This window comes from Pygocentrus nattereri, chromosome 14 (assembly GCF_015220715.1).
Source record: "Pygocentrus nattereri isolate fPygNat1 chromosome 14, fPygNat1.pri, whole genome shotgun sequence".
Taxonomy (NCBI): Eukaryota; Metazoa; Chordata; class Actinopteri; order Characiformes; family Serrasalmidae; genus Pygocentrus; species Pygocentrus nattereri.
In genome coordinates this window covers 12,323,262-12,336,654 of record NC_051224.1, presented here as the reverse complement: position 1 = coordinate 12,336,654, position 13,393 = coordinate 12,323,262, and the positions used below count along the sequence as shown (strand labels likewise).

Here is a 13,393-nt window from a genome sequence, read left to right as displayed (position 1 = left end):
CAGAAAAAGAGAAAATATCCAGTGGGCAGTAGTTGTGTGGACGAAAATGCCTTGTTGATGTGAGAGGTCAGAGGAGAATGGGCAGACTGGTTTGAGATGATAGAAAGGCAACAGTAACTCAAATAACCAACCAACATCTCTGAGGAAGGTTTCCAACACCTTGTTGAAAGTATGCCATGAAGAATTAAGGCAGGTCTGAAGGCAAAAGGGGGTCCAACCTTTTACTAGTACTAGTACTGTACCTAATAAAGTGGCCGGTGAGTGTATAACTCATCTCAGAATCTTTTGAAAAGCAAATAACTTGGTCTTAATTGCTGTTAGATAAATGGAAATTAAATGCCAAGTGGTTAGTGGTTTCTGACTTTTGCACAGGATTGCATGCATGTTAAAGTATTAATAAGTTTATAAGCAGTATAGAGTTGACCACAGACCAACCTCAAGTCTTTTTATCTTGGCTTTTCCAAGGTGAGCTTAATTGAGAGTAGTTTTGTTAATTGTTGCAATAGTAAATGCTGGGATGTCATATTTTGGAATAGATTATTTAACATCAATAAATACATTTAAATTGGATTTGGTATCAGTTTATTTGGAGCGGTCCTTTGTAGATGATCAACAAACTCTTAACAGATTATCAGTAACACATTAACAACATATCCAACGTATCAGTGAAGTAGCCATAGTGAAGCACCTGAATACACTGAAGCAAATCTCTTGATGTTCTGTTGATGCATTACTTATATTAAGTAGTTAAAATGTTACTTCCATTACACAAAACCTAACCTTACTCAACATTTAACCCTAAGCCTGGCCCTAATGCCAACCCTGACCTTAACCTCAACCCAAAACCTACTCCTAACCTTCATGTTTTTGACATGTTATTGAGAGTCCACCGAGTGTTTCTTCTAAAAGGACCACTCAAAATAAAGTGTCACCTTAGATTTTTGGACAGTTTTATTCTAGTGCACATGTTTATGACATAATGAAATATAACGAATAGACAGTTTTAGACACAATCTTTTGGTTATGTAATGCTGCAGGTATGTGGGAAAAAGATGTACGTATTGAGTTAATTTACGTCCAAGCTCTAATTTTAATGTCATCTTGTGGGGTGTTTCTCTCTCTGGACAGATGGACAGCATGGTGTTACTGGCAGAGTTGAACACAATGTTTGGCGGCCGTTCATTTACAACAGCTGGTCAACAGAAACCCCCACCAGCCTGGCGGAGTCCCTTTTAGTTTAACATCCATTATAGCATTATAAAAAAGGAAAAAGACACATACCAAAACTAATTATTCAAAAGAGTTTTTTTTTTCTCTAAAATGTATGTAGTGGAAAATGACATTTTCCCAGACAGTAAACAAGACACACAACATGAATGCAAATACATGAAAACTCATCTTATATCTCTTACATGAAAGATTCATGGTGCACATTGGAATGATTTTCATGAGGAATATAATCCGGCTGTCCGAGTGTGGCTTGTGTGAACTCGCACAACATACTCACACACTGGACAGACTGCAGGTTTTGAATGGAGTGTGTGCAAACACACAAATACCCAGCCATGCACACTCATGAATGTGAATCAGCATTTTACAGATGTCAAAGCAAAGGCCTTCTTAAACATTCGCTGAGGACACTTGACATGAGCCACAAATGAGGTATCTGACAGAATCCAGAGCAGAATTAAGACCAAAACTGGGATATGTCTGGGTTTAATTTGATATGACTGGTTAATTGTAGGTAATGCACATACATAAATGTGCAATGCATTCTAATATTGGTCATTTTCCTCAGGCTCTGGGGTTCCCTGGGTGGTGTGGTTCAAAGCAGTACAAACCAGCAAGAATACAGTCATATGCAAAAGTTTGACACCCCTGCTCAAATGACACTCTGTTGTTGTTTTTTTTGTTGTTGTTTTAAAGTGAAAATAAAGTTAGCACATATTCTACAGGGAACAAACTTAAATATTGTATCTTCAGCAAATTTTAATGCACAATTTATTTTTATTTGCAGTTTAATATCTTGGATTATATTTATTTCTTTCATCAAATTAATGGTTACTGTGCATTAAGATCTGCAGAACTAAATAAACAAATCAACAAAACGTAATTCAATCAGGCTGCCCAAACCTTTATAATGACTGTTCGTGCAGTTTTCTGACTACTTAACCGCAAGATTTCTCAGTCCCTTTACTTTCAGGTATTTAAAACAAGTTATGGCCACTGTGTTTTGTTGTGGTTGGTATGGTGTAGTGGGTAACATCTCTGCCTTCCACGCTGTAGGCTGGGGTTCAACCCCCGACTGGCCAAACACCCCACACTATACCAATAAGAATCCTTAGGCAAGACTCATTAACACTACCTTTGCCCACCTGTGTAAAAATGATCAAATTGTAAGTCGCTCTGGAGAAGAGTGTCTGGCAAATGTCATAAATGTAAATCCATGAGTGGACAACTGTACTGCCATTAGTGGCCCTCTGTTAAATAAGAGTGATATACAGTATTCAATAGTAATTTATCCATAAAAGAAGTAATAGAAATGTCTAAGATTAGCCACTGATAAAAGTAATGTACCAATAGAAATAGATCATTTCTTCAGTTTACTGTCCATGAGTTCAACAAACTCATGCATTCTCTTTGTGCTCTAGTGTGTTGTCTTCTTGGGTGCCTTTCCAAACTTAGCATCCAGCCCCAAACCTGAAAAACAGACATCACAAGTCATGACATCAATTTACAGATTTCTGCTTGTATTACAGCTTGGCCAAAAAAAGTCTGCACAATATCCCCCAACCCAAACGTTGATGATCAGCTAAGAGATGTTTGGTGCTGGCTTCTTAAGTTTTTCACTGGAACCACAGAGGTTAACGTAGCTAACAAGTAATGGAACCATATACTTGCTAGGGGTGGGTAATACAGCAAAAAATATATTACAATCCCCCTCTCCAAGCCACTTGTCCTACTGGGTTACAGGGGGTGCTTGAACTTATCCCTGCACTCACTGGACTCAGAAAAGACCCTGGTTGCCCAGCTTGGGAACCTAACCCTTCTTGTCGTGAGGTTACAGCATTACCCACTGTGCCACCATGTCACCCTTGTGAAATATGTGACTCAGTAAAACAGGGCTAACTGCTCTCTTTAAAATGACCACACAGACAGTCATTGTTCGACAAGTACCAATGATATCCACAACATACTAAGAAAAGCTTAGTGTGATGGAGTTTATCACAGTAATGCTAACCATTATCATAGACATACTGCCTACTTCTAACAGCCACCAGGTTAGGAAGGTGCAAACTGCATGCCAGTACACACATAAGTAGCAAAGTAGTCTCAAACAGACTTGTGTGGTTTCTGACATACTTACCTATAGAAATGACAAAAGATAGCTATACAACATACTAATGCCCACTTTTGTAGATAAAAAAAAGTGTAAGAAACAACATAAGCAAGTTATTTGAAATTACTTAACAACATTATGCAGTTTGAAGCAAATGTGTGACGAGTAGGGCAGGCGTTTTACACACTGCTATCCTGACGGCTATCAGCTTGCCTTACTTGTTAGCTACATTAGCCTTCTAGCACAAAACTAAAGAAGACAACTTCAAACACGTCTTGGTTGGACACACTGGGGGATATAGTATATATCAGATTTTGTCATTTAAATTTTCGTTTTAAACGATGATCTGCAATCAGCTCCTTCATCCGTTTTCACTCACATTAATTAGTATCATGCAGGCAAAGACTGATCCTAGATTAGCAGCCTTAAAATATGACCCTTCATAAAGCTACTGCACACAATGAAATACAGAACAGACTATACACCTCCGCGTGATAGGATTATGAACAAACCTAAGCCCTTAAACCTGGAGCTTGACAAGAGTGAGAGTGAACAGAAGAGCACAAGAGAGAGCGAGACAGCTCATTACTGAGAAAGAAACAGAGGCACAAATAGGGCCTAATTTAAAAAGCCACTGAAAGATAAAGGAAAGGTGGGAAACCCAGCACTGCCCAAGAAAAAAGAAAAAGAAAAGTTTTTCTTTCTCTCAGAAATGAACCATACAAAAAGAATGAAAGAAAAAAGGTCCATTCACCTAAGAAGACGAGGATGGTTCCAAGCCACTGCATGGGACTGAGAACATTTCCGAATAGCAGCACTGAGCCCAGGATGGTGAAGAACTTCCGCGTCGTTGTGACGATAGAACAGGTCAGAGGGCCAAAATACACAACCGTCATAAAGATGAACGTCTGACAGAGGACAAAGGAAAAGACACAGTTACTGTGATGAAACATTAATACAACATTAGTGGCAACTGCAGTCATATCTCACAAATGAATATGTTAAAATGTGTTGACAGTGCGCCTGATGGCTGTATGAGACAGAGAGAAATAAAAAAGAGGGAAAAAATAATAGAAAGAAATAAAAGGAATAAAAGGCATGGAAAGAGAGAGAAAACATTTTTTAAAAGGCAAAGAAAATACATAGACAGAGAAAGAACAGTCATAAAAGAAGACAAAGAGGAGGGAGAAAAGAAAAGCGAGAGAGACAAAGTAAGTCAGAGAAAAGACAAAGACAGAAATAAGACAGGGAAAAAGAAGACAAAGGGAGAGGGGGCAAACGAGAAATTGAGGGCAGAGAGACAGACAGCATAGAGTTAGAGAAAGAAACAAAAGGAGTCAAATACAGACCAAGCAGAGAGAGAGAGAGAGAGAGAGAGAGAGAGAGAGAGAGAGAGAGAGAGAGAGAGAGAGAGAGAGAGAGAGAGAGAGAGAGAGAGAGAGAGAGAGGGAGAGACAGAGATAGAGTTAAGTACCTGTCCTAGAGCGCTGGTGAAACCAAAGAGCAGGATGTTGTAGATGATGCTGGGGTAGCGATCAGCAAAACTCAAAAACTCCCACACTTCACCTGTCCACAACACAGCTGGAGGAACAGACACAGAGACTATTTACAGGTCTGAGTCTCCACAGCCTACAAATCTGACAGAAACAAGCTTCTCTTATTGTGCTTGGAGGTTTTCATCCGTCAATGAAATCCTGCACCTCTGGGCAGACTCATTAACATTCTATAATCACAGTATCTTCAAATTTCCAGTATCTGATGACATTTGCTTTCCATTTGCATTAATAAAATTAATGAATCACTACACTGCTAAAAGAACGTCAAGTGCTGCTTCTCAAATACAATAAGAAGAAATCAGTTTTCAAATTGCAGTTAACTTATTTTTAGCCAGATTTTTAGTATATATTACTGTTATAAAACTAAAAATAAATGTTGCCCAGTGTCATCAGTACCTGTACAAACAACTCATCGGCACTACAGCTGTCAACAGCTGAAATGTCATGACTGGTATTAAGATGAAAAACGGGTCTTGCAAACAAATTTAGCACTTTTTCAGGATATTGTGTTTTTAGGAGTTGAACAAGCTGCTTCATGTACTTGTGCTCAATCTCTATTATCTTGTACGCTGAAAACTCATTGCGCCCACATGGCTCCAAGTCTCTTTTTAAAAACTTTAATAAACAGGGGCAGTTACACTGAGATTTCCATCTCTTTTTTTTACCCCAGGAGTGTGTGATGAGATTAAAGTGTGAAGAGCTGAAAGATTAAAAAAACGGCATGTGTCTGAACAGATGCTTCTCAGGCCCATCCAAGACAGTCTGACCAGCTGGTCGACACCAGCAGGACTGCTCCCTTTGACACTGCCCTCAACACTACACACCCTCAGCTACTACATGCAGCTACATATAAGCTGGAGCTATGGCTCCCCCTCCTGGGGAGCATAAGCAACAGCAGGCCTGAAGCCAACCCAACATCTGAGGAACAGAGCTGCATGTCAGAGCGCAGGTGCACGTCTTTGATTCTCACACTAAAAATGCAAAGCTACTGCACTTGAAACAAAACAGACTGGTGTGGCGATTCCTCCAAAAATGGTGGGATAGAAACCTATTGGTTTTGGCTTGACCACAGCTCAGTTCTTTGTTGTGGACATGAGCACGGGTGGAGTGTTTGCACATGTCAAAATGAACCGCTTAAAGGAAAAAAAACACAGACAGATGAGCAGGAGCTCCCCTCATGAAACACAAAATCATGAAGGCTTTACTAACGTCTCACCTCCCAGAATTTGACAGGTTCTGTCAATGAGTCTGACTTTGTGCTTTTAGATCCGCAGTCCATGCAGTTTAAGGAGAGTGGGGTTTTTTTTTTTAATGCTAGTGTTTTGAACTCAAAGCATCGCCCCAGTACTTTGAGAAGTGGTGGGTCACATGTCTACGCGCCCCAAGGTTCTGGTTTGAACTGAAATGTAATCACCTGCATTATCTGCATTCTGATTCTGCATTCTACAGCTTTTTCCATTTTCTTATGTAGCTAAGGATTATTTATGTAATTTATTAACATTTGGAAAATAGCTGAATTAATCGAGTAAATCGAACTACCATTTTTTCTTCAATTCCTCTTCACCACAATCAAGTTCCATCTAGCCCAGTCCCATTTGGCGCTATGGTCCTTGTTTGTTCATGCCTGTGCTGACCTCGCGGCCGTAGGGTTTCTCTTTTCTCACTGTGAGATCAGAGAGGTGCTCACAATTATCCTCTAGGCTTCATCTAATTTTTTATTTATTTATTTTTTATTCACGCAAGGACAACTCAGAGTGGATGGGTTTATTTATAGTTGCCTGACCAATAAGATACTGAGGATTAAGTTAAAATGCACTTTTTTCTCAATTTTACTCTTTACTGAGCTGTATTATACATGTAATCTACATTGTACCAATTGTTTATGTAGATGGTACAACAGATAAAAAGAATTTACACACAGAGAGAGAGAGAGAGAGAGAGAGAGAGAGAGAGAGAGAGAGAGAGAGAGAGAGAGAGAGAGTCTGGGGGATATCCTATTAAATTTAGCACCCCTATAGTCTCGTCCTCTACGTTCACACATTATTGACATCAGGAAATTGTGCAGAATGACTGCAGTATGTAGGGCACCTTTTGGAAAAGACTCAATTCTTCTTTCATGTGCAAGAAAAAAAGCCATTTTGCCCCCAAATCTTCTTATAGTTTACTGCAATCTGTCAGAATGACAGCATGTACTACATGAATGTTATAGAATATAATCTCAGAATTACAACGTTTTGTCAAATGAACCGCTGTTTATAGCTTTTGAACTATATATTGAAAATATTTCTAAGAAAATGATGGAAAATTATAGAGCAACAGTAAAATGACCCAGATGATAAAAATCCATGTCAATGTTTCTTTATAATCTATATTCCCAATTAGGTTAGTACGGCAAAACTGAACAAATCTAACACACTTGCACTGTAGGGACATACCCAAGCCCAACACCAGCGTGGACCACAGGTTCACATTCAGCATCATGTGATTTGCTCCTGTTTGGAACCGCCCCCTCATATGATCCTGAGCCACACCCGTCAAACCGTCCAGGGTCAGAGACAGAATCTACGCACACGGAGAACAGAACACGTTTAGTGATGCTCCGAAATGAAAATTCTCTGCCAAAACAGAAAACAAAATTCAGGAAACGCTGGGCCAAAAAATTAAACCAAAAAAGCAGACAATAAAAACAAACAAAAAAACAAATTAAACTTACTAAAATTCTTACAGTATGTAGGTTACAGTATGTGCCACAAAATCATTGAAGCAACGAAGTCCATTATCTTTTAGGCTATTTTTAAACTTAAAATCAAATCTACATGGTCACTGCTGTTGTTTTCATTACAAAATACAGATTGTAATTGTTCTGCTAGCAAGGATTTTTCTTTCTGCTTTCTGATGTTTTGCTGTATTCTGCATAGGGGGCACAACGTTGCTTTTTTAAACAGAATGGGGGTGCTGTGCCCCATCTTGGTGAACAATGATTACAAATCACTTATCAAACATCCCATAATTAAACTGGTAATTACAGTGTTGATCTGCTGCCGCTCAAATTGTTTGAAAATGTCTGTGAAGAATGGCACAAGAAAGCGAGGCTGAAGGTAGTTTTGTATTTGGCAGCTCCGTATTCAAATGTTCTGTTCCACCATAAATAGTGCGGTGGTTTTGTGTCCGCAGGCCCCAGAATATAGCTGCCTCACCGTTTAAAGCAGAACGATAAATAAAATAAGAAGCTGCCACATGCAAGGCCAACTTCATCTCAGTGGAAAGGGAAAGGGTTTTTCACTAGCAATTAAATGATTTGTAAAGTCAGATTTCAACACTTCATTGTACCCATATTTAATGTTAGTGTTTATTTATTTTCTACTTTTTGACCATTTTTGGTGGCTGAATTTTTCTGTGCATACCCACACGTCACACAGCAAAAGGTAAGTAAGTCACAGATAAGTCATGTTAGCTGCAGTCATGATCACTCCTTATTACAGAAACAGTCCACTATATAATGTGGGTTGTCATAAAATGCTAAATCTTTCAGTCTTTTCACTGTAATTCTCCAGTCAGCTCTCTATATAGCACACATTATGTAGCTAACAGGGAATGAGTTTTTTGGGTTTTTTTTTTAAACACACTGTCTTCATATAGTAGCAGGGCTATAATATTTATCATATTTTAGCTGACAATTAATTCTCACATAATTATGAATGACTAATTGCCTTTTCTTGTTGATTGTTTGCAACTATTTAAAAAAGCCTGGATCTGCCAGGATACATACTAAAAACGTTAGAATTTGCCACATAGCTAAATAAGCAAACGTTACCCAGCGCTACCCTCTACACGGCAGAGCACCAAGTCAGAAGTTAGACTGCTCTTGTTTTTATAAGCCCCAAGATGTCTCAATTAATTTATTGCTTTCTTTTATTTAAATTGATTTGCCACTTCACATTCCCTCTGTTGCAGCATAATATAACTGAAACCTAACATTGGTGGAAAATGACAGCAGTCAGCTTAAAGTATTGAGGTCAAAAGAATCCACTTAGGACAGGATCCAGTTCTGCAGCAGGACAAAATTTTTTCAAAGGTTTTCCGGGTTAAAAAGTACACATTTTAATATAAAAATGACCTTGAAAGTCAGGTTGCATGATCACTTCTCGAAAAATGCTTGTACTTGTTACTAAACAAAAGTACTATTTTCATATATGTGTACTTCCGCTGGAACCATTACTACTGTACTACAGTCATGCCCTTTTTCCAGTGTAAAAAATGGCGAATGGAAGCAGTGCAGTAACTAACCAGCAGCATTTCTCCAAAGCCAAAAAAATGCTCATCTGAGGCAGTGGAGCCCTTATTGGGTTTGTAGAGGAAAAGTGCGACACCAGTGACAATCAGAAGCACACACAGATACTTGGCCATGGGGTACTTCTTCCTCAGAATGGTCACCCCCAGGATCATCACTGTGGAAACAAAGACACAGTTCTGAAGTTGTAAACTGAAAGAAAAGGTGAGTACTAAACAGGAGACATTTATGCAAAATGTGTATGTAAAGTACTATTCAAAGTTTTTCTGCACAATGATTTAGACTGCGCTTGAGGAGACATTAAAACAAGCTCCATGTAAAAGCAAATGTACAAATGAAAATCAGTGAAGATTTCAGACTTCAATACATCCAAAGATGCATGTGTAGACCGCAGAGCGGCTTTCTTACCTGGGATAGGTTTACAGGACTTCCCCAACACCTATAAAGAAGAACATGACAGATTCACATTCCACAGTCCTATCATTAAAATATCATTAGCGTTATGTTAGTTTTATGTTCTTTGTTATTAAACATTATAAAGTTATTACTAAGGCTGCATTCACATTTCAATGGCACAAATCTGATTTTTCCAATCTTACTTTTAAAAATTTTGTTTCTTAAAATAATAATTAAATCCAAAAAAAAAAAAAAGATTAAACTTCACTTCTCATGAGAGTATCACGGTCATTATTCAGTGCAGTCAAAGCATCAGTAGTGGCTAACAATAGCAGCTAATTATCATAAAATGTGTGCAGGTGGACCCTTTTCGAGCAGCGGCCTGTTTGTTAGGGTTGAGTGGTGTTCACTTTTTTCATCAAACTCCAAATATCAAGGTATCCAGTATTTTCCAGAGGTAGGGGTGTAAGTCGCTGTGTGTGACTTAAGGGTATTTTTAGTCATTTTTTGGACCATCTCACTTGGTTTATTTAGTCATGTAACAGTAGCAGTAAGGAGTGTAATGGTGAACTGAGACTAAGAGAAAAAGTAAACCAAAAAAGGTTGTCCACAATAATGGAGCTAGACTGAGAGAGAAAAAGAGAGAGAGAGAGAGAACTGACCTGCGTGGGGTAGTTGACATACTGTAAAGCAGAGTTGCTGGACACCATGGCCCCCAGATAGGACAGTGCACACACGCCATAGAGCCAGCTCTGCGTGTGGTCCGGCCTGGAACCCTCAAAAATCTGGATCACTGTTGAGCAGAGGAGAGTGAGAAAGGGAAACGTGAGAATGAGCACAAAAACAGGAAAATGTAGCAAGTGCAGCATGGTGACATGAGAGGCAGACTCACAGATTCGGGCAAAGATAGCATTGATTATGCACTGGATGAAGACGAGAGTAGTGGCATAACGAAACTTCTCCTTTTTCTCCCCCTGGCTGTAATCACCCCGTGTGCTGAAACACAATTGTGCGATGGTTAGACTGATACATATCTAGGACTGGTTTTCCCAACTGTAACCATAAGCAATAAGTTTGGCTTGTTATGCTCTCACAAACACAGAAAAGGGTCAATACCCCCTTTAGGCCAGGCTTAAGAGTTATTGCAAGAATCAGTACTACTCATCTTTAACCTTAGGCAGGGAAACAGCAGACTGAGCTGGGCTTACTCAAAGTGGGATTTATGTCTGCTTATAACATTTGTGTGGCAAAAACAGACAAAATTAAATTTACACCACCATTTTCCAACTTCTCTCCCATAGAATTAAACAGGCTGTTTTTCTTAGTGCGCTTTAAAGACGGATGTATGTAAATGATCTCTGGTCTGGTTGGCTGCCTGTTTTATGTCTCATTTAGGATGTAGCCTGCATCGAAACACTCATTATGTTTGTGTAAATGGGCGGGTGGGGGGGGGGGGCTAGACTGTTGTACGCTAAATAGACAAATACAAGTAAATTTGCCAGAGGTTTTCCGTGACAACGCAAAAATAATGAATTAAAAACAGGCAGCTTAGTTCCCCATATATGGACCAAACAGATTGGCAGTTAGTGGTGAAACTTTATGTTTATTCACTGCATCAAACTCTAAAAACAAACAAGTCTAACAGTAGCTTTCCAGACACCCTCCACAGCATAAGACGCGAAAGATGGACAGCTCCAAAACTGGAGCACAGACATCCACAGCCCACTTGTACAAAGGGCATAGGTAGGCTTTGGAAATAAGATACGACCATGGGAGCAATGCAGATAGATCCATCACATGAGCAGCGCCCCCTTTAGCACATTACAACCACTAGTGATGTCTTTAAAGTGGCTCATCACAGATGTGCTGGAACTTCACCGTACTTTCTGTTGGTTTCAGTTACGTGTCATTTGTCTAAAAGACGGTACCAGAACGTAAGAGAGGCGTGTTAGTTAGTCGTTTAAGGAAGCTCCATTTTAAATTAAGTTACTATAAATTTCTCTTTGGGAGAAACATAACTAAACTATTGAGACGACCATGAAACTAAACGTTCCACTAATTTAACCTACAGTTAAAGCATTATGTTGAAGAAGTTCGCTTTCTTTTGTTGAAATACGTTTTTCGATACAATTTAGTCCATATGGTAGAGCCCCCCGTCACTGTCCCATATTGCTCAACATCTTTTTTGGGAGTTGCGGTCTTCATTCAGAATGACTGCTCATTTCATTAACCATGCCAAATATCACCCAATAATAACAACACCACCACAAACAACAACTTAACTGACCCGAACACTCGACTTACTCACTAGCTAGGTAACAGCTTGACTGCAATTCCTACCATGTTTAAAAACAGTGATGAACCACATGACTATTTTATATATTAAGTAATAACCATTACTGAAGAAAGCGACGTTAACCGAAACGATTTTACCACATCACAGTAACTTAAATAGTGCCAAACCCTCTCAGAAAACAAAGTTAGTGCAGTTAGCCAGCGCCGCTAAGCTGCTTTTTAGCTAACAAGATGCTAGCTTAGCCACTCACATAGTCTCCTGCAGTATTCCGTAGTAAAAGTAACAGACGAAGACGCCGCAGAAGCAGACGGCGAAGCGCACTTTCTCATTCTGCCAGAGCGACCCCTTCACCGCGCCCTTTCCCGCAACCATAGTGTCGTCTAGTAAAGCCGGGAACACCGGGATAGCCACAGCCGCTGATCCGCTCGGGGAAAGCCGTAAGCCCGCGTCTCGCTCCACTCTACCGGCCGTGAGGACGGCGGAAATGGCGCCGCGGTGAGATGAGCTGTTAGCGGGGATGTGGACGGGGCTTTCCCTCTGCCCTCACCGCCTGGACTGATCCCTGACTGGACTGATCCTAACCCTGTGTTAGCGGAACAACTGCATCCAGTACATTAACGGTATCATGTGTCTTGCAGCATCCTGAAACCGCTGCCTGCTGGGATGCTAAAAACAAGAGCGGAGGCTCGGTAAACTTCATTCAGGAGAACATAGTCCGCCGCCTGCAGGTTACCGATCTACCAGAGCTTCATCTGAGGAAAAACCAGCGACCGAGCGAGGAATGTTTTCATCTTTATCTGATGAGAGACGAGGGGAGATGTAGGACCAAAGGTAGTCTGGAGATCCTTCACAGCGTGCCTGCGTGTGGGAGTTTTACAGTAGTTCAGCCACAAAGCGCACAAACATGTAATTATGCTGAAGCTGTGGCATTATTTCAGTTCCAGCACTGCGCCGCTGTAATTCAGCAGTAATGTGGGGTTCTGGTCGTGTTATTTCAGTGCATGTGAAGCTCAGAAACGGCCCGTGTGACTCACTAATTCATTATTCACTCGTTCCAGTAATCAGGCCTACCTAAACAAGTTGTTGCTTCATCTCTTTTTATAGCAGCAGATGACTTTTTGCAATGTTGGGTTTGTCGACTCAGTTAGGCGTTAGGCTGAGGCAGCTACCCAAACACTTAGCGGGCCTTTCCGAATAAAACGCGCGTGGAAGTTTGACGTCTTGGTATGTGGAGGACTGCGATTGGTCCAAATGAGACGAAGCAGGACTGACTCTGACCAACGAGAACGCCGGGATCCGTTCGAAAGCGTGGCCTCGAGTTCCAAAGCAAAACTACACGTGTCAGGCAAAAAACTGCCCCTTCCCTAATAACTGTTTATAACAGGCTGTGCAGATTCACAACCTACTTCTTCTATTCAGTATCAGACACAGATAACTGGACCCAGCATTCATCAACATGTCAACTGTGTCATTCAGCATATGTCAACGCGACTTAGAATAAGTATAAGTGACCA

The 13,393-nt window shown here is 40.2% G+C and overlaps 1 protein-coding gene across 1 annotated transcript; it reads right to left on the bottom strand.

Moving 5' to 3' along the window:
• Positions 1-1,070: 1,070 nt before the first annotated feature.
• Positions 1,071-13,035, bottom strand: slc35b1 (solute carrier family 35 member B1). Its single transcript, XM_017685902.2, has 9 exons — positions 12,130-13,035; positions 10,476-10,579; positions 10,246-10,376; positions 9,596-9,626; positions 9,184-9,344; positions 7,332-7,458; positions 4,815-4,921; positions 4,095-4,248; positions 1,071-2,700 (listed from the first exon to the last, which is right to left on the bottom strand). The coding sequence occupies exons 1-9, from the start codon at positions 12,249-12,251 to the stop codon at positions 2,648-2,650; spliced, it is 990 nt and encodes a 329-aa protein (XP_017541391.1). The 5' UTR covers positions 12,252-13,035; the 3' UTR covers positions 1,071-2,647.
• Between the last annotated feature and the right edge of the window lie 358 nt (positions 13,036-13,393).